We start from the raw sequence: 21755 nt of genomic DNA on the forward strand, positions 1-21755 counted from the left end.
AGTAGATTTCCAGAAATTTGTCCAATGTGGAAGGACGAGCCCCCCCCCTTTAGCTCAGAGCCCCGGGCCCTGTTCACGCCTACGCACGGCCCTGCTCTTACACACAATAGGTTCAGGCAGAAAATGAAACGCACACGCTGTATTTCCGCCTTCCGCCACAGCGTCAAGACCTCACTTCCCACATCACACACTGGAACAAACCCGTAATATGTCCAGGTAGAGACCCACTCAGGCTGGACCTGCGCCTCTCCCCGGGACCGCGGCAGGTACGCGGCTGTCCTCGTAGGTCACGTCGGTTGGTTCCAGACGAGCAGGACTTTACGTCAATTCCGGGATAAACAGAAGAGAATCGCCTGTAATTTTGCTGACTACAGGCGACACCTCACCGAGGCGGGACGGACGTTTATTTAAGACTAGATAAGATAAAGTTCTGTCATTTAGCTAACGGCTAACAACTGTCCAGGTGAGGCCATGCTAACACACCGCGACGAATAAGCTTTATTAGCACTAACTTTATTAACAGAACCACGCGTGTTAACATCGGGATTCGTTGTGTCACAGCCTACGTGCACTATTACAACACCACGAATGTGTTTTTAACGTACAGATGCTGTGGATGCGTTAACCCATAAATGTCTTACAACATCATAATAGCAATGTATTTATTTATAAACATTCAACAATCACGTATATTTATATCCTCTGTATAAGTTGTAAAGAGGAGCTGATGTTGATTTATGATTTTATTAACTTTTAGCAGCAATCAGGACCTGTTTCCTTCCTGTTTGTGTTCATTTTTCCAATTGCTCATTGCTCATGTGTCTCCTTTTCATGCCAGCGATGACGGCCAGTACCACAAACTACCTGTGGTCTTTACAGGATGTGCTCGGTCAAGGTGCTACAGCCAGTGTCTTCAGAGCCCGGAACAAGGCAAGCCCCACTAAGAATGGGTCCATTCCCATGATACTCTGTTGCCTCCATCTTCAAAGTGTCATTCCTGCGACTCCAGGATGTGTGATGTAGACAGGCTGCGGTTGTGACCCCGATGTGTGGGTTGGTGCTGACGTTGATGTCTAACGCTGTGTGCGTCCCGCTGACGCATGTCAACCGTGTGTGTTTCTGTGCAGAGGTCTGGAGAGCTGGTAGCTGTCAAGGTGTTTAACATAATCAGCTACAACCGCCCGTATGAGGTCCAAATCAGAGAGTTTGAGATGCTGAGGAAGCTCAACCACAGCAACATTGTCAAGCTTTATGCTGTGGAAGAGGTAAGTCTACCATCCATGCTGCCTGTACTTGCTGCTTCTTCAACTCACTAAAGGGGAACAGGGGACAATACTTATGACTGTCTGTAGATGCCCTCTAAACAGAAGGTGCTGGTGATGGAGTATTGCTCAGGGGGGAGTCTGCTCAGCGTCCTGGAGGAGCCCGAGAACGCCTTTGGCCTCTCTGAAACAGAGTTCCTCACCGTAGTGCAGTGTGTAGGTAGGTGTGTGTGTGTGTGTGTGTGTGTGTGTGTGTGTTAGCTACTTTACAGTAACTGTACATCCTGTTACTGCAAAGACTCCTCCTTGCACTCTTTTCAGTGCAGGGCATGAACCACTTAAGGGAAAATGGCGTTGTACACCGGGACATCAAGCCGGGCAACATAATGCGGCAGGTCGGGGAAGACGGCAAGTCTGTTTATAAGCTAACGGATTTCGGAGCAGCCAGAGAGCTGGAGGATGACGAGAAGTTTGTGTCTATCTATGGAACTGAAGAATATCTAGTAAGATTTACCTTTAACTCACCTTGCCTTGCTCCATCCAGTAGCATAGGCTGCCCTCTAGTGGAAAGTGAATAAAACCAGTATGTTTTTAAACATCTAACCTGATGCTTCCTTAGACTCTTTGGGGAAATGTTGGCACAAAACACTGCTTTGATACTATTATAAACTATTGACATGTGAATAGATTGAGTTTATCTATATGTGTGTTCATATTCAGCACCCAGACATGTATGAGCGTGCTGTGCTGCGTAAGTCTCATCAGAAGTCGTATGGAGTGAGCGTCGACCTGTGGAGTATTGGCGTGACATTTTACCACGCTGCCACTGGCAGCCTTCCCTTCACACCATTCGAAGGACCACGCAGGAACAAGCCAACTATGTAAGTCAAATACATGTACTGTGTGTGTGTAAAGCAGTAATTCTTTATGACATTAGGTTTCTCTCCTTTCTTTCCTTCTACATCAGCTGTAGAAATAGAGCTTCTACCTAAAGCAGGTGGTTTGCTGGATGTTTGTTGGCAGAGCACTGGTGACACACCAACCTGACTTAACCAGAACAAACTGTATTTTGGAGTGTAGGTTCAAAATAACTACGGAGAAACCAATGGGTGCGATAGCTGGAGTGCAGCGGGTCGAGGGTGGACCTATAGAGTGGAGCTACCACCTACCTCACAGCTGCCAGCTGTCACAGTATGTCATCTGATGAAGAGCATCTAACCATTCATCTCAGGTATTCCTGTTATTAATTGGCTCAATGTCTCTACTGCTCCTCTGTCTCTGGGTCTGCAGGGGTCTGAGGGTGCAGCTGGTCCCAGTATTAGCAGGTATACTTGAAGCTGATCAGGAGAGGTGCTGGGGGTTTGACCAGTTCTTTACAGCTACCACAGACGTACTGCAACGGTACCCAGTGTACCTCTTCTCTCTGCACCAGGCCATGGCGCATTGTATTTACATACATCACTACAACACGTAAGTTATCACACACATTAATCTAATAAAACACCAATCTTACTGCATGGCAGAGGAGTGTGAGGGGATTTAGGACAAGGTAAAACTGCACATAAAATAGTTGGAGTCTGTAATTGAGCATCACTTATCTCTCCCTTCATTTGCACAGAGTTTCAGCATTCTTTGAGGAGGTAGCATCTCAGACTGGTATAGCGGTGCAGCACCAGCGCCTGCTCTACCTGGGATATGACCTCCCACTAGAGGGCAACATGAAGGTGGTCAACCTCCCACACACCTCACCTTCCCAGCCTCTCATTCTGCTCAACTGTGGGCCTGAGACAAACAGCAGCCCACCTTTCAAAGAGCGTAAGGCATTTTGAATTATCTGATATCTAGTTTTCCTTTCATTTTCTCTCCCAGTCCTCAGGGCAGCCGAGATCCATCTTTTTTGCCTGTTCATGACCACGTGTCGCCAAGGTGTCCACCAGGCCACTTGAATGAGACTACATAATTGCTGCATCGCTTCTGCTAAGATGTGTATACAGTACAATTACCATCCCTGGCTGCACTTAAACTGGGGCGTATATTTACCTGTAGTGTCTTTGGCCAAGGATTAGGATCAGGCCTAGAATAAGGATCAGTTTTTCCACTGCACAAGATATGTGGTCTAACATCTATTCTTTGGTTCCCTCCCTCCTCTGCAGCAGAGACACCTGTCATTCCAGCCAGGTTTGATGTTATAGCAGATTATAGCTTCTCCAAGGTATTGTTGCACTGCTGATTTTACCTTTCAGTCAGGCCTACTGTCATATCAGCATTTACGCAAAAGTGTCATGATTTTATTTAATCCATGAATGTGCAATAACCATGAACGTGATATGTGTGTAAATAAATAAAAATACATATGTTAATAATTTTAACCAAATCAGTTTCCTTGCTTGTCCTGTGCAAACTTGGCCAATGAAGGTGACTCTAATTCTATTCCTGTTACCCTTAGGTCATTGTCGGAGTCGTGCACCAGTATCTGAGGATACTGAAGTTGTTGCACATGCACAGAGAGCTGCTACTGCAAGGATACTACAGCTATATGTGAGACACACATGTTAAAATAATGAATATTGTGTCATATAAGCCGTATACATACCAAGCTAGAGGCTTAGTGAAAACGTTTTCTCCAATTCTCTTCAGGATGGGGTTGCGGAGAGAGTGTGGGGAAGCCATGCACAGCATTGGGTTGATCACCATCAGACTGCAGTCTTGCCTCAATTTAGGACACAGGATTCACGCTCTGTAAGTTTACACTGAATGTACTTGGAGAGAGAAATAAAACTGGTAGATGATCAAGCGGGATTCTATCATGAGCAGATTGAATTGAACTGCTCACCGAGTGTGATTTTTCCGATCCTGATGAGTGAAGCTTTGTGTTGTAATTTAAATTGTATGTACTTCTTTCCTTTTCCTCTTTCCTCCCCTTTTTATTGTGTGTTTTGCTTCTTAGAGGACATTACTCTCCAGAAAATCAAGGCTCTGCTGATAACAGTCAAAAGCTGCCAATGGTGAGTGCCATCAAAAAGCTGCAGCTCAGATGTGGTACCTAGGAGTGGTTTTATTATTTTATTTATCTGATATAACATCCTTGCTCTTGTACTAAAAAGGTTTTTTATTCACCTGGTTCAGTGTAGAGGCTGCAGTTGTGCTGCTGTGAATTTGTGAGTTATTACATGTACATTTCTCATTCCCGCTCTCTCTACAGGTCCATCAGCACCTGCCTATTTACGCCGCAGGCATCCAAGAGTTTCAGAAACGACTGGACTGCCTTCAGATCGAACAGGCTAAGCTAGCAGAGACACTGGCCAATGACAAGAGGTAGTCTGGGCACTGAGTTCAGGCTGCAGGTTAGGATTAAAGGGGTTGTGATGGATAAACCTCTTTTCTCTTTATAGCTGTCAGAAGTTGGAGATTCTGCTGCAGAAGATAACAGCAATTCATCAACAATATCGCAAAGACCGAATTACTGGCAGTATGTGTCTGCTAATAACATACTTTTATATTCTACTGTTGCTTTTCTTCATAGCACCGTATGCTTTATTTATCTTCACCACAGAGTTGGCATATAATGATGAGCAAATCCACAAGTTTGAAAAGTGAGTATGTGGCTTTGACCATGGACTTAAGACTTGCGTCCACCCATCTGCTGTCCTGCTCATCGCACCTGCGGAGGCGTTATTCTGAGCTCTCCTCTAATCTGCTTGTCACTCTCTTTTCTCAGAATCCACCTGTCGGCCCACATCAAGCGAGTGAAATCTCTCTTTAGAGAAGACTGTGTGCAGAAATACAAAGAAGTGTTGACCTCAACGAGGACATGGAGCAGGTTCGCGTTCAATGTGGCTCTGTGTTTAGTTTAACTTTGCTTTCACAGAAACAGTTCAGCAGGAGCTCATTCTGCAGTCCCACAAAGATGGTATTCTAGATATTATACAATTTACACATATGTATAAATATATATAAATCTTTGTAAGTGAAGGGTTCTTAGAAACTAATCATGTGCGTTGATCAAGGTCTGTGAATGCAGATAAAACTGTCATGAAAATATATTCGGAAAATGTTAAACAAATTATGTCCTTTTAATAAAAACCTGATCTTATCTGTCAACACACATGCCATGGTTTCTTCCTATTGCTGGAATCAGCTGTTATAATCTATATATGCGTGTCCATTCTTGTGTTTGTAGTGTTTTGCTGGAGATGCAAACGCGGCTGCGCGACTTCAGCTCTTTCTCCACAGGCTTGTTGGCAGACCTGGAGACAAGCGAGCAGCGCCAGAATAAGGTCAAGATTCTCCTTTCGCCTCTGTTTCGAAAGCAGACACTAGAGGCTTTCTGTGTGAAAGTCAAGTCTCTGCCAGCGGCAGTCTTTTTGTGGTGTTTGTTTGTTTGTTTCGTCTGTACATGTATTTGTCACTGAAGCAGCTCATAAAGCCTGTCATCTGTCCCTCATTAGACTCTGGACAGAATCCTTTTCACTCTACAGTCTAATGGAGCAGGACAAGAACCGACAGCCACACCGAGGGACAAGGATCACATGGTCTCCAGGTTTGTGTGTGTGTGTGGGGGTGGCTGATGATGGTGGTAGGGGCTGGCTGTGGGTATGTAAACAAAATGGGGACAGTCCTGATAACGTACTGTGCTTTGTTTTAGGATGTATCATCTGAAGGAGGAAATGGAGATTTTGGTGAGGGAACTGCAGTGTAACAACAACATTATAGAGAGGTCAGCTGAACCGCCAACTTCCTGTCTATACATCTGCTCTGTTAAATTACCCAGCTACTTTAGGTGATACAGAATCGAGCTGATGGCTGCTGTTCTTTTTGTCTTATAGCCTGGGAGGAGTGAACTCTGCGTCAGCTCTGGATCCTGGTCTGGCCAGACCATCTACACTGTGACAAATGTGCAACATTATTGTATCTGAACTCACAGACCTTTTGTTGCAAGCACTCACTTTTAGCTGCCCTTAATGGAAAAGACTGAACAATTCACTGAATGTTCTTCTATGGACTGATTGCTGTTGGCGTTGTATGATGACAAGGCAACTAAAGACGATCAATAAAATGTGAACGTCAATTTAAAGATAAGATGCAGAGGAAAGAACTGATGGACTCTTAGTGTATTTATTCGGTTGGCAACTAAGTAAGTAGTTCGATACAAACCTCATTAAAGCCCTTGCTACTGCTTTGCTTCTACACTGACACGATGATGGACTGTCAAGATAAAGGAAATTAATGCCAAGTCGGCTGAGGGGAGGTTCGAAGGCAGTGTTTCTTCTCTCCTCCACAGAAGAAGCACGGTTGAACCAAACTGGGGCTGTCTCTGTTTATCTGCGTAGCAGTTGAAGGGATTGAGTCATTTATCAACTCTTCCGTGTGATGTCCTTTCTATACAGTATTACTGTATGTTTAAGATTGTTAGTTCAGTTAATGAATAATTTGCTGAATTTCTGTAGTTCTGAGTTACAGTGGTCTCAGTTTCTGTTGATGTTTCACTATAATGATATGTTATTTCTTAGTTTTTGAAGGTTTTACTTTAAAAGAGAAGCAATAGGATCAGGGAAACTCGTGTCTCACCACAGTCTGTAGTAAAGGTCCTGTGACATTAGAGCAACTGTACCATATGAAATGACATTAAGGTCTGTGGTTCTTAATGTGGGGGAATCCCAGGGTTTTTCATTTGTAGTCATGTAAAGCGTGATAGGGGAACTATGAGGTCTTTTTAGGTATTTTATTTCTTTGACTGTCGTTTATTTTTATTTGAGTTTCATCGCTATATTATTCTAAGAATTTATATTATCTGACTTATATATATATATATATATATATATATATATATATATATATATATATATATATATATATATATATATCTTTGTATAACAATAGAATCAAGAAGTGAAAGTAAAAAGCATATTTATGTCTATTTAATCAGGATGAATCATCATGGTCTGAAAACTGAACGATAAACTCTCCCATGTAGTCTTGTTTAACACCATTTAACATTGAAGTCAAGCTATTTCTAAAGACGCTGGATAAAGTGTGTTGAAACAAAAACAAGTTTTTTGGTAAGTACAGGAGAGTGAAACTGAAAGGTTTTCGCCCAGTCTGTGTGGGAGTGTTACTGTCCTGGGGGGTTTCTCTGTGTGGAGGGGACACTCTCAGGCATCTCTGTGGCTCGGTATAAGTCATATGACGGCAAAGTGGAAAGTTTAAGTTTTTGTCCTACGCAAACAAGTGCCGCTGTGTTTATATCGTACATTTTCTCCGTGCTCTGCATCTTGACAATACTCACACTGTGTAGGTCTTACTGTACCAGACCGGTACGCACTCACTTAGTATCTCATTTGCTCTATTGCTAATAACTAGTAAATATTATTAGTAGTAAATATTAGTACAAATGGTTTCAGAAGTTTATTATTATTTTTATGAATTTGGAGTAAATGCCTGTTAGTTATATGAATAAAGTATTAACGTTAAATTCAAGTAGAAAATTATTGTTGTATTTAAATTAAGTCCAAGCTGCCACATAAAGGAGGGATTATTGCGCGCACTCGTGCCTCTAAAGGGCGCGCGCTCTCGTGGTCCCCTGCTATGGCAAGCCAAGAGGGTCAAAAGAACGGCGTTTTTAAAACGCGTTTTGTCAGGTTGAGACGCGTCTCGTAACGCGTTTTGTCATGTTGTGACGCGTCATGTCAGGTTGTGACGCGTCACGAGACGCGTCTTGGTTGTTTTCGAGACGCGTCACGAGACGCGTCTTGTTGGGTCGAGACGCGTCACAAGACGCGTCTCGTTTGGTCTATGCAAATTTTTCCCCGCCCATGTTTTTCCACCACCAATACATTCAAAGTGACTTGAGCCAATCACTGATGACTTGGAACAGTCAAAAGTAGTAGATGACTGATACTCACTGACAATGTGTAAACAGTAAAATGGAACTGAAAATAGCCCCTTCCTTGGCTATGTAAGAACATATTCACCAAGTGCTGTAGATAATAAAACAAGATAATAAAATAAAGCTAAAAGTTTTAAGAACATGCTTATATTAAGCACATGCATGCTTAAAATATGAGTTTATAATTTTTATTTTTATTTTAGAGCATTCGGTGATTAAAAATAACATTAAAATATAAAAATTTGGTAAGTAAACGCAAAGATTAGTCTCTAATGTCAACAAGAAGAGCCTCATCAAAAAATTGTTCATCATTAGGGGTCACTCCTATTCTTCTGTTTTGTGTGGTACACGGCGAGTTAGGGGATTGTGTGTGGGAACGACCATCAATGAGCAGTGCTTTGTGGGGTTTGTGAAGAGTAAGTTGTGCTTGCTTTCTACAAAGGAAGTGCACCAAGAGGTGCTGTTATTTTGTGTCTCTTTACCTGCACAGTGTAATCTGAGCAGCAGACACATGAATGATATTGCCTGTAAATAAGTACAGGATTTAATCGGGCATTCAGTTAATTGGACTTGCTTGCAAGAAGAACTCTTAAAATAATTTAATGTATGTTCCTATAAAGTCTTCACCTTAGCCAAATGTGCAAAGTTCATTAAAGAATGAAAATGCATTGGCCATCCTGTACGGTGTGGTCTGCTGGAGCAGCAGCATCACAGTGAGGGACAGGAAGAGACTGGACAGGATCATCAACAAGTCCAGCTCTGTCCTGGGCTGCACTCTGGACACGGTGCAGGAGGTGTGTGAGAGAAGGGTCCTGGCTAAACTGACATCCATCATGGACCAGGACTCTGACCCACTGGAGGAGTCACTGTCTGCTCTGGAGAGCAGCTTCAGTAGCAGACTGATCCACCCTCGCTGTGTGAAGGAGAGATATCGTAGATCCTTCCTACCTGCTGCTGTCAGACTGTACAATCAGTACTGTATCAGTGGTTTATGTAGCAACCTGCTCTGCACAATATTTGTGTAAATCTGTGAACGATCATGTATATTGTTACCGGTACAAATCTTATACCCATTACTGTGCAATAACCCTGCAATGACCTCATACTCACTCCAACTGTACTGCTTTGTACTGTGCCAACACAAACTGTTCTGTAGCTGTACTCTCGCTTATCTGTACTGCTGTTGTGAGAAGTAATTTCCCAACTGCAGGACTATTAAAGGTTTTCTTATTCTTATTAAACTTTCGCCCCGGTGAAGTTACCTGCAAGTTCCCTCGTGGTAACTGGGCCAGATGTCAACCGTTCTGGACAGCAGCAGGTGACAGCAAAGGGCACAGGGACTTGAGTGGACCTACCTGAATCCATGGCTTGAATTTTCTTCACCGTTTTCATAAGTATCACTATGAATCTCTGAGTATGTATCACATGCATGTCATAGCGCGCAAATAAAGTGACAATGACAGTATCATAAATTAGCTGTATGCTTTGATAATATAGAAAATGACAAACATAAGCGATTGCTTCAGAGCAGTAGATTGTGTGTTTTTTGCAACCATCAACCTCTCCTGAATTTTCAGACGTAGCTTTTAACATAATAAATGCACTGCACTAGAACAGTTGTGTGGCTTTACTAACAGGACCAAAATATTTCCTGATGAACCATGTGTAATTCAAACCCACCAGATGTGCAAACCATCAAGAAGAAAAGCTTTAAAGTGAACTGAACTCTCTCATTAGTATTGACCTTAATGTCTGACCAAAAGTTGAATGATTTATCCACACACTCTTTGGTCCCTTACAGTAATAGGTTAACAAAATTACGACAAATGTTCTCAAAAGCAAATCTACAGGAAGGATCACAGTAGGAGCACAAAGCTGCAGTTGTAGCTGTTTAATGGAAGGGACCGCAATCAGAACAAGACTCCTGTTGAATAGTCATCTGCCATGGCCAGTTGCGGTGAGTGGAGAGGTGGGGGGGTTGGAAGAGGAGAACAGGTTGGAAACGTCCCGGTCCAGGAATGGAGTCATCTGCAGACAGGCAGAATTTAGGAAAAAAAAATGCACAAGAGAAATCACAAAGTCATGACCCGAACAGCATCTATGTAATTGTGGTGGAAATTTCCCATAAAGAAGCAGATGAGAGAGTTGTCCTTTTGTGCGATATATTGAAATAATGAAGAAAATAAAAATAATGGGGAAAGCAAACAAAAAGCATGGATGTTGATCGTGCACATCAACAAACCAAAAACCAGCTGGGGAGATCAGTGCACACACCACGAAGGTGTGATGCAAAGAGCCCACGATCCGCAAGTTGCTTCTGCCTTTTAACCCCTTTCTCTGGCTCTGGTGGAATGTCTCTCTGCAGCAATGGAATTGTTCGTGCCACTTTATCTCGCTGTGAGTGAGAATGTTTGCTTTCTCACTTCTGCATCATCATGTCTTGTTATCCAAATGAAGGAACACCGAGCCTCCAAGACAAGATGCATTCGCTTTAACAGCCTTGGGTCCGGTGGGGAGTAAGATAGGATGGAGCCAGAGTCCGGGTGTAAAAGACAAACATACATCATAAATTATTAGTCAGTCAAATGGAACATCAGATGTTTAGACTTTATGTACGACAGGGCGCAAGAGATTAGTTGTTTGTTGTGTTTCAGTTCAGTATTGCACCTAACCAGCACATGACGACTGTGTTGGATAAGAAATAGCACAAAGGCAAAAATTTTCCAGTACAGTAATATAAACATGTAGGGGAAGGTTTCACATGTGTGACATAAATCTGTTTTATTTCATTGCCCTTAATAACCAAACAAAAGAAGTTTATATACCAAAAACATACGATTTTCAAAAGGTTTTAAATTTTCAAACGGGTCAATTTGAGTGGTAACATAACAGTATGGTTAAGCAAAGCTCTGTGTATCAAGGTGTCTATCAAACCTATAGCAGCATACATAGGACAATGTTCAAAGCGATCTGTATTGCAGGAGATCTCACTATCCTTGCCACAGCTTGTTTAGTCTGCTACCATCAGAAAGGAGAATTAGGAATCCACTACAGACTATAACCAGCGGTCCAGCATCACATACATGCATTCGTACCTATTCTTTGATGCATTCGTACCTATTCTTTGATGTTTTGACAATGCAGCAGCATCACTGAGAGGCTGGACAGGCTCATCATGAAGTCCAGCTGGGTCCTGGTTTATGCTCCGGATACTATGCATGCGGTGGGAGGGAGAAGGGTCCTCTTGCTGAAACAGAGAACAAATGACAGTCACACACTTAGAAAACAGGTTGTGGGAGAAGATGAGCAATGAAAGAACAAGCAAACCCCTGTCATGAAATGTGCTGGATATATATATATATATATATATATATATATATATATATATATATATATATATATATATATATATATATATATATATATATATATATATATATAAAATTGACTAAAGTGCTTTATATATGAGTAGTTAACAGTGCAGTGAGAACCATATCTGCAACCATGTACTAATTAAAATATAGAAAATCTAAAATATAAATATAAATATAAATAAAAATATAAATCTTTGTCTGCTTAAAAGCCAGTGAAATAAAAATATCAACTGGTATGAGTGTAAAACCTCTAAGACAAAACATACAGATGATAAGCGCATAATTCATAATGCTATGGTTTACATAGGAGCATGGTTTACATGTTGCAAGTTAGCAATTATAATAATAAAGCAGTAAATGAGAACCTCCTGCATGCGTCATGTATCCCTACCATTCACTATTATTTATTGCTGTTATGATCAACAGTATCAACATCCTTGTCACCGTTTTCCCTGTTATAATGGCATTGTTTGGTGCATAATAATCATTACTACTATGACCGTCTAAAGTTTTGGATACTGTGCTGATACTGTGTTTCTAGGCTAAGAATTAACATCTCTACGTGTGTCAACCTAATGCATTTCGAAAAGAGCTGTTTTTAAAAAAAGCGACGCTGACGTGTTTGTTCTGGACCACACTGTTAATTAGCACAGGTGTGCTCACAGCAAGAGCCTGTGCAGCTAGACAGAAGGCAAACTAATAACACGAGGCTCCACGCAAGAGCCGCTTTTCGTACATTTATGTTGCATTCTCGTGTTTGTGTTCTGTGACTGAAACAAGCGCAACCACGAATAAATTAGCAAACAACACCGAACCAAGCTAAGCCCAACGAGTTAGCATAAACGCAGCTAGCCCCGATAGCATACGCATACATAAAACTCTACAGGTAATAGTTCTGATATCGTTCCTGTTCGTAAACGTGTTCCTACCTACAAAGTCGAAAATTATCCAAAGCACAAACGTTCAGCGCACTTCCAGCACACACACGGAGCTTCTCCGAACTAATGTCGCAGCGAAAAAAGCAAACTTTACCGGGCCTAACATGCAGCAAAGATCCCTTATTAAACAAAAATCAGAGCGAGCGCTCACACTGACAGGCAATCGCGCTTACAGTACAGAAAGCTCACTCTGACAGACTTTTGGAGCTTTAATTTAAATTTTACTATTATTACTTACCTCCATCGCATCATGTTTATATCCAGTGCGCATGTGTCGTTATTTGAACTTTTATTGGTCCTCCTACGGACTGCGGAGGACATTCGTCTTCTTCTTTTTTAACTTCCCGATCCACCAAAACATGTAAACAACTTCAACGTTCAATTGATTGTGAAGTACACAAACATAACGATGAAGTCATGAATTATTTTTAATACTCTTCTTTTTCCATTCATATTTAATTTGTGCAGCCAGAACGCCAGTGGCTGCACAAATTAAATATGAAATTTACTATAAATGCCTGCATACATGTTTGTTAAAACTTACTTAAATCTCTTCTTTATTCAATAGAAGGCTTTGGTGTTTGGTCTGTATGATAACCAGTTTACATTAGCCTTTGTTATTACTTTGTTAATACAATAATACAGATGTTGTTTGCTTTGTTTTTGCACTCTTGTGGCAGTAACTTCATAATTCCCTAAACAAAGTCACAGGTGTTTTCAGTCTTAAATCTAAATAGGCTTTCACTGTAGATTATCATGTGATATTTGCATTATTCACCCATGTATAAGAATAGTGAACCATACAGTTTGACATAAATCAACAAGCTGTGTTATATTGTGCATTGCCATTTAGTGGAGTTCTTTTCAGCAAGGTTGTTCCTAATAGCTCACCTCCTTGCTTTTATAACTAATTTGATATGTCATATATGTTACCTGTGACCTGAGAAGTCATAAGGTGCTTTTGATTTGATTATTATTATTATTATTATTATTATTATTATTATTATTATTATTATTATTATTATTATTATTATTATTATTATTATTATTATGTCATGGGAGCACTTTCTTTGAGTTTGGAAGTGCATCACATTGCACCCACTAAGAACCACAGCCACGTGCCTTTGGAGGAGTATGACACTTTGCCTCTCTGTGTGCTGAGAGGACAGCAGCTGACCGGCCTATTCTTCATTATGGAAAAGGCTCACAAAATTCAGGGGGTTAGGTAAGGCTCTGAATGGCATCAGCTCAGGAGCTCCAGACCTCCGTGTAAGGAGATATGTACCACATGAAAGGCTCTGCTAAGTCACTTGCCGCACCTGTTTTAACAGAGTACATTAGATAGGCAAACAATAACCACTCAGCTGATGGTCTTCCATCCCAGCACACACTGAGCTGCACCGTCTCCCACTAATATTGTTAACACACAAAATATCTCCAGTTTGGACTTTTAGAATCAGAATCTGAATCGGTTTTATTCTCCAGGTCTGCACAAGAAAAACATGGAAATGCCTCCAGTCTGACTCCATCTTTTTAAACCCAAACATTAATTGTTAACACCTATGTACATAAGTTATTAGCATAGAAATAGTAAAATAAAATAGGATAAATAAAAAATTGCTGACTCTGTGTCTAGTGGTTCTGGTGAGTATAGCTCTATGAATCCTGCCAGAGGAGGGGAGTTTGTGTGTTGAACAGTTGAACAGTTTGTGTGTGGGGTGTGTGGGGTCAGCAATGATGCTTGCTGCCCTTTTTCTGACTCTGGCCTGGTACTGATGCTCAATGGAAGGGAGTTCAGTCTGACCAGACCACCCACTGCAGTCTGTGTCTGTCCTGTTTGGTGGCTGAACCAAAACCACACAGTGATGGAAAAGCAGAGGACAGGCTGGATGATGGCAGTATAGAAGTATAGAAAAGCTCCTGGGGCAGTTTGAACTTCCTGAGCTGTCTCAAGTACAACCTCTGCTGGGCCTTTTTGTGGACAGTGTAAGGGGGCCCAATTCAGGTCCTGTGAGAATGTGGACCCTAGGAACCTGAATGAGTCCACGGTAGGCAGTGTGTTTTTGTGGATTTGTGATGGGGAGGGGGGCAGGCGGTTCTTCCTGAAGTCGACTGTCATCTCCACAGTCTTGAGCGTGTTGAGCACCATCTGCTTTTGAAATCCGTTTTAGTGGCAAATTTATGGACATCTGCTCATCACAGGGATGCAATACTAACATTTGTGTTGGTGTTTATTACTGCTACCCCACAGTGAGAAGGTCTTGGCTTTCATAGTTGCTCCGTGGAGTTTGTAAATACTTCCTGTGTTTCCAGACACTACCCTTGGGGAGTAAAAATTCTAGGTGTGAGTTGTTGTCTATATGTAACACTATGATAAACTCGCAATCTGGGTGTTCCCAACCTTTAATATAATTGTCAGCGTATTCAAGATCATGCATGCTCCCAACCCCTGTGAATTAGTGAGAGAGAACAACTGATATTTGCTATTATTTATTTTTTATTTTAGCTGTTATAACAACTAGAATGATAAGTTATTTTCTTTTGCATACTTTCAGTTTTAAAGTAGATCTCTTCATATAATTCTCCTCATATCTTTAAACCATTAATACTCATAAAAAAATGTGTTTTAGAAACTTTTGTTGTGCCATTGATAGTCCCTTGTATGTTCTAAAACACAAACACTTTGCTTAAGATTTTTTTCATTTACCAAAAAAATGATTTATTTAAAAACTGTTCACACGATTAATAAAACCAGTTGATAAATCACAAAGTAGACTTCATTAATTGCCTAAATATTGAGTAGCAAAGGCACATATGTGTATAATGCTTTAGACATAGGACTAGTAAAACACAATACAAAAAATTAAACGACATAGACTATAATGTAATTAAATACCACTTAATATAATACAGTCCATTAATTTGCTTGTGGTTGCCTTGGCTTTGTTTAACTAACATCATCACAGGATGGCATACTGGCTATGCATGTATAGCCATTCTCGATTGTGTTTGGCTGGCCATGCTTAATCCAGCTGTATAGTGTCGGCTGCTGACCAAGTTTGTTCCTGGAAAGCCCCCGCAGCAGCAGCAGCAGCAGCAGCAGCAGCAGCAGCAGCAGCAGCAGCAGCAGCAGCAGCAGCAGCAGCAGCTACAGCTGTCTTCATGTTGCTACAAGTTGTGGTCTTGAGCATACACACAGTCCTGGAAGAGGAGATGGGTGTGCGGCAGTGGAGTGGTGGACTGTAATACCCAGTGGTGTAGCTGGTCAAGGAAGAAACAGTTGGTTGATGACACTGGAAACGTGGCAAAGGGGGCAGACCCTGTTGGCAGATCCTCAGAGCCAAAAATTATATCAGCCCACTTCCCTACTCGAGCACTCTTCACTTGCCTGTGAGAGAACCTGCTAGACACAGAAACACAGACTGTTATTGGACACCTTAGCTTACATTAAAACAAGACTTCCAGTGCAGTAAACAAAACGTGTTATTTTTTTCAGTACTCACCAATGGGACACAGGTATCTGTCTCAAGGCTGCTCAGCATTGCCTTTCTGATAGCCATGCAATCCGAGGGATGACTGAACACAGTGCAACTGCTTGTGTACACTCTTGTACTGAAGCCTCTGCAGGTTTTTAATTTCTAAAGAGGGACTAGGCCAGCTTCAGGATATTTTGGTATCCTTAACTGCTCCCATTCCTAAAACGACAAACAAGAGTGACACAAGGGAGGAGGTTAAAAGTTGAGTTGTTAGACTTATCACTGAAAACTTCACTCACTCAGCTACCAATACTTCTTCACATTCCAGTCACAGATATGCTGGAGGTGTCAAAAAGAGTGGTTTACCCTAGACCAGACAGAGAACCACTCACTACCGCACCTACAGAATATTTGTAATCTCCACTAACCTCAACTACAACCTAACCTGACATTTCTGTCATAGATTTTTTTCTGAAAAGCAGTCAAACACCTGTGTACAGACCTGTATACAGGCTTGGTGAAATCCTTGATCAGTTGAAAGGACAAGTTTCAGATGGTCAGTCTATCAACCTGGAGCGCTTGTAAGCACTACATATGTCTATATAACAATTACCTGACCGCTCCACTTCTTCTGCTTCCTAGTGAGGGCTGCCTATAAGGACACAGCTAGAAAATATGAAAAAAACAGCAAAAAAAGACAACACAATTACTAATACGTACTGTGTGTGGGAGCATCAGTTGGGTTATGCATGGTACACAGCCTCAGCACCATCAACAGGTTGAATAGACGTCTGTGGCACACAATTTCTCTCACCCTCCCTCGTCTGTGGGTTCCACCTTAATAATTTAAGAAACAGTGAAGCACATACATATATATCAAGTAAATATAATAATCCAGACATTTAGTCAGCTATAAATAGTACTGCCCGCTCTTTATCTTTGTAAAAACAAAGAATTCTATTTAGGAGGAGAAACAAAATCTCAGTAACTGACTTATTACTTATTTCATTACAAATAAATGGAGGCAAAAGAACAAAAGAGCTCACTGTGTGCCCAGTGTTCAGAATCTGACATGGTCCCATTTCAGTCTAAACACAGTGTAAGAAATCTGTAAAGACATATTATGGTACTTGGTTAAATTCAAGCTAACTCAACTTAATTCTTTCTAACTGCGCATCTTTTCGTTGAAACCGACAATGTTTGGACACTACATTTGTTACCAGGCTGGATCTTAAGTTTTATTGAAACATTCCAACTGGCAAGTGATTGTTGCGGCTGTAGACTGTTGACTAATGTTCTGACTTTCATTTTAACTGACACTATGGAATAACTATAAAGCACGCATTTATTTAATGCCACCGCATTGCAGTCTTCGTATCGAGTTCAGTTTTAGATATTAAACTATTTACAATGCAGCAAAGTTACACAGGGGACTCAAATCAATGGCGAGTAATACACAGGGTAAAGTGCAGACTATGACGCCCTAATTCAGTGTTTTAAGAAGGAAAACGCAACAGACCTTGAGACGAACTTGCCTTTTGTTGTCCTGGAAGCGTTGTCGAAAACTTTCTTCTTCTTCTGCTTCTTCCTCTTTTTTGCTTTTGTTTATGGGCAGTTTGCGTTCGACAAATTGCGCACTATCGCCACCTTCTGTCCCGTACCAAAATGTGGTAAATTTACTTGTTGATGTATCAAAATCTTCGCTGCTTCTGCTTGTACTAATTATTCTTTTTTTTCTTACTATTATTTAATCCGGTTGACTGTTAAACACCTTCATAATTGAACTATTTGTGTTAATCAGAGAAAATACAAAGCGAAAATCAAAATCCTAAACTAACAGCACTTCCGTGAATTTGAGTATATTAAATGGATCGAAGGAGAGTAGAAAAAGGTAGAGGGCGGTAAATGAAGTTTAAGGGTGCTCGACGCTCCAAAGATAAGAAGAAGAAGAATCACCAGAGTTAAAGAAGAAGAAGAAGAAGATGAACGTCCTCCGCAGTCCGTAGGAGGACCAATAAAAGTTCAAATAACGACACATGCGCACTGGATATTAACATGATGCGATGGAGGTAAGTAATAATAGTAAAAATTAAAGTAGAGCTCCAAAAGTCTGTCAGAGTGAGCTTTCTGTACTGTAAGCGCGATTTCGTGTCAGTGTGAGCGCTCGCTCTGATTTTTGTTTAATAAGGGATCTTTGCCGCATGTTGGTCTCAAGTTTGCTTTTTTTCGCTGCGACATTAGTTCGGAGAAGCTCCGTGTGTGTGCTCGAAGTGCGCTGAACGTTTGTGCTTTGGATAATTTTCGACTTTGTAGGTAGGAACACGTTTACGAACAGGAACAATATCAGAACTGTTACCTGTAGAGTTTTATGTATGCGTATGCTATCGGGGCTAGCTGCGTTTATGCTAACTCGTTGGGCTTAGCTTGGTTCGGTGTTGTTTGCTAATTTATTCGTGGTTGCGCTTGTTTCAGTCACAGAACACAAACACGAGAATGCAACATAAATGTACGAAAAGCGGCTCTTGCGTGGAGCCTCGTGTTATTAGTTTGCCTTCTGTCTAGCTGCACAGGCTCTTGCTGTGAGCACACCTGTGCTAATTAACAGTGTGGTCCAGAACAAACACGTCAGCGTTGCTTTTTTTTAAAAACAGCCCTTTTCGAAATGCATTAGGTTGACACACGTAGAGATGTTAATTCTTAGCCTAGAAACACAGTATCAGCACAGTATCCAAAACTTTAGACGGTCATAGTAGTAATGATTATTATGCACCAAACAATGCCATAATAACAAGGAAAACGGTGACAAGAATGTTGATACTGTTGATCATAACAGCAATAAATAATAGTGAATGGTAGGGATACATGACGCATGCAGGAGGTTCTCATTTACTGCTTTATTATTATAATTGCTAACTTGCAACATGTAAACCATGCTCCTATATAAACCATAGCATTATGAATTATGCGCTTATCTTCTGTATGTTTTGTCTTAGAGGTTTTACACTCATACCAGTTGATATATTTAATTCACTGGCTTTTAAGCAGACAAAGATTTATTTGCTTTTGGACTATTATTCTGTATTTTACAATGTGTTTACTCTTTGTGTTTACTCTCTATAATTTAATTAGTACATGGTTGCAGATACGGTTCTCACTGCACTGTTAACTACTCATATAAAAAGCACTTTAGTCAATTTTATATATATATATATATATATATATATATATATATATCCAGCACATTTCATGACAGGGATTTGCTTGTTCTTTCATGGCTCACCTTCTCCCATAACCTGTTTTCTAACCGTGTGACTGTCATTTGTTGTCTGTTTCAGCAAGAGGACCCTTCTCTCTCCCACCGCATGCATAGTATCCGGAGCATAAACCAGGACCCTGCTGGACTTCATGATGACCCTGTCCAGCCTCTCAGTGATGCTGCTGCATTGTCAAAACATCAAAGAATAGGTACGTATGCATGTATGTGATGCTGGACTGCTAGTTATAGTCTGTAGTGGATTCCTAATTCTCCTTCCTGATGGTAGCAGACTAAACAAGCTGTGGCAAGGATAGTGAGATCTCCTGCAATACAGATCGCTTTGAACATTGTCCTATGTATGCTGCTATAGGTTTGATAGACACCTTGATACACAGAGCTTTGCTTAACCATACTGTTATGTTACCACTCAAATTGACCCGTTTGAAAATTTAAAACCTTTTGAAAATCGTATGTTTTTGGTATATAAACTTCTTTTGTTTGGTTATTAAGGGCAATGAAATAAAACAGATTTATGTCACACATGTGAAACCTTCCCCTACATGTTTATATTACTGTACTGGAAAATTTTTGCCTTTGTGCTATTTCTTATCCAACACAGTCGTCATGTGCTGGTTAGGTGCAATACTGAACTGAAACACAACAAACAACTAATCTCTTGCGCCCTGTCGTACATAAAGTCTAAACATCTGATGTTCCATTTGACCGACTAATAATTTATGATGTATGTTTGTCTTTTACACCCGGACTCTGGCTCCATCCTATCTTACTCCCCACCGGACCCAAGGCTGTTAAAGCGAATGCATCTTGTCTTGGAGGCTCGGTGTTCCTTCATTTGGATAACAAGACATGATGATGCAGAAGTGAGAAAGCAAACATTCTCACTCACAGCGAGATAAAGTGGCACGAACAATTCCATTGCTGCAGAGAGACATTCCACCAGAGCCAGAGAAAGGGGTTAAAAGGCAGAAGCAACTTGCGGATCGTGGGCTCTTTGCATCACACCTTCGTGGTGTGTGCACTGATCTCCCAGCTGGTTTTTGGTTTGTTGATGTGCACGATCAACATCCATGCTTTTTGTTTGCTTTCCCCATTATTTTTATTTTCTTTATTATTTCAATATATCGCACAAAAGGACAACTCTCTCATCTGCTTCTTTATGGGAAATTTCCACCACAATTACATAGATGCTGTTCGGGTCATGACTTTGTGATTTCTCTTGTGCATTTTTTTTTCCTAAATTCTGCCTGTCTGCAGATGACTCCATTCCTGGACCGGGACGTTTCCAACCTGTTCTCCTCTTCCAACCCCCCCACCTCTCCACTCACCGCAACTGGCCATGGCAGATGACTATTCAACAGGAGTCCTGTTCTGATTGCGGTCCCTTCCATTAAACAGCTACAACTGCAGCTTTGTGCTCCTACTGTGATCCTTCCTGTAGATTTGCTTTTGAGAACATTTGTCGTAATTTTGTTAACCTATTACTGTAAGGGACCAAAGAGTGTGTGGATAAATCATTCAACTTTTGGTCAGACATTAAGGTCAATACTAATGAGAGAGTTCAGTTCACTTTAAAGCTTTTCTTCTTGATGGTTTGCACATCTGGTGGGTTTGAATTACACATGGTTCATCAGGAAATATTTTGGTCCTGTTAGTAAAGCCACACAACTGTTCTAGTGCAGTGCATTTATTATGTTAAAAGCTACATGTCTGAAAATTCAGGAGAGGTTGATGGTTGCAAAAAACACACAATCTACTGCTCCGAAGCAATCGCTTATGTTTGTCATTTTCTATATTATCAAAGCATACAGCTAATTTATGATACTGTCATTGTCACTTTATTTGCGCGCTATGACATGCATGTGATACATACTAAGAGATTCATAGTAATACTTATGAAAACGGTGAAGAAAATTCAAGCCATGGATTCAGGTAGGTCCACTCAAGTCCCTGTGCCCTTTGCTGTCACCTGCTGCTGTCCAGAACGGTTGACATCTGGCCCAGTTACCACGAGGGAACTTGCAGGTAACTTCACCGGGGCGAAAGTTTAATAAGAATAAGAAAACCTTTAATAGTCCTGCAGTTGGGAAATTACTTCTCACAACAGCAGTACAGATAAGCGAGAGTACAGCTACAGAACAGTTTGTGTTGGCACAGTACAAAGCAGTACAGTTGGAGTGAGTATGAGGTCATTGCAGGGTTATTGCACAGTAATGGGTATAAGGTTTGTACCGGAAACAATATACATGATCGTTCACAGATTTACACAAATATTGTGCAGAGCAGGTTGCTACATAAACCACTGATACAGTACTGATTGTACAGTCTGACAGCAGCAGGTAGGAAGGATCTACGATATCTCTCCTTCACACAGCGAGGGTGGATCAGTCTGCTACTGAAGCTGCTCTCCAGAGCAGACAGTGACTCCTCCAGTGGGTGAGAGACCTGGTCCATGATGGATGTCAGTTTAGCCAGGACCCTTCTCTCACCCACCTCCTGCACCGTGTCCAGAGTGCAGCCCAGGACAGAGCTGGACTTGTTGATG

General features: G+C 41.2%; 1 protein-coding gene and 1 long non-coding RNA gene across 6 annotated transcripts; one reads left to right on the forward strand and one right to left on the reverse strand.

The window, feature by feature from the left end:
* The first annotated feature begins 76 nt into the window (after window positions 1-76).
* On the forward strand, window positions 77-6357 carry ikbke (inhibitor of nuclear factor kappa B kinase subunit epsilon). 3 transcript variants are annotated; one of them, XM_029149907.3, is made up of 21 exons: window positions 77-463; window positions 839-930; window positions 1128-1265; window positions 1353-1482; window positions 1584-1765; window positions 1983-2143; window positions 2343-2453; window positions 2553-2732; window positions 2881-3077; window positions 3416-3474; window positions 3709-3800; window positions 3900-4001; window positions 4210-4267; window positions 4465-4577; window positions 4655-4731; window positions 4816-4855; window positions 4981-5082; window positions 5443-5539; window positions 5711-5802; window positions 5908-5979; window positions 6089-6357. In XM_029149907.3, exons 2-21 carry the CDS (start codon window positions 841-843, stop codon window positions 6150-6152), a joined length of 2157 nt encoding a protein of 718 aa, XP_029005740.1. In that variant the 5' UTR covers window positions 77-463; window positions 839-840; the 3' UTR covers window positions 6153-6357. The 3 variants fall into 3 exon arrangements, with proteins under 3 accessions (XP_029005740.1, XP_055364924.1, XP_029005739.1); XM_055508949.1 differs by having other exon boundaries at window positions 77-266; XM_029149906.2 differs by lacking the exon at window positions 77-463 and having other exon boundaries at window positions 832-930.
* Window positions 6358-14934: 8577 nt separating this feature from the next.
* Window positions 14935-17592, reverse strand: LOC129604104 (uncharacterized). Of its 3 annotated transcripts, none has more exons than XR_008694730.1 (5): window positions 17456-17589; window positions 16983-17044; window positions 16657-16773; window positions 15964-16155; window positions 14935-15860 (listed from the first exon to the last, which is right to left on the reverse strand). It is a non-coding gene; the product is annotated as an uncharacterized LOC129604104 (long non-coding RNA). The 3 variants fall into 3 exon arrangements; XR_008694731.1 differs by having other exon boundaries at window positions 14935-15863; XR_008694732.1 differs by lacking the exon at window positions 16983-17044 and having other exon boundaries at window positions 17456-17592.
* Window positions 17593-21755: the final 4163 nt, after the last annotated feature.

Source organism: Betta splendens, chromosome 5, assembly GCF_900634795.4.
Source record: "Betta splendens chromosome 5, fBetSpl5.4, whole genome shotgun sequence".
In the NCBI taxonomy this organism is placed as follows: domain Eukaryota; kingdom Metazoa; phylum Chordata; class Actinopteri; order Anabantiformes; family Osphronemidae; genus Betta; species Betta splendens.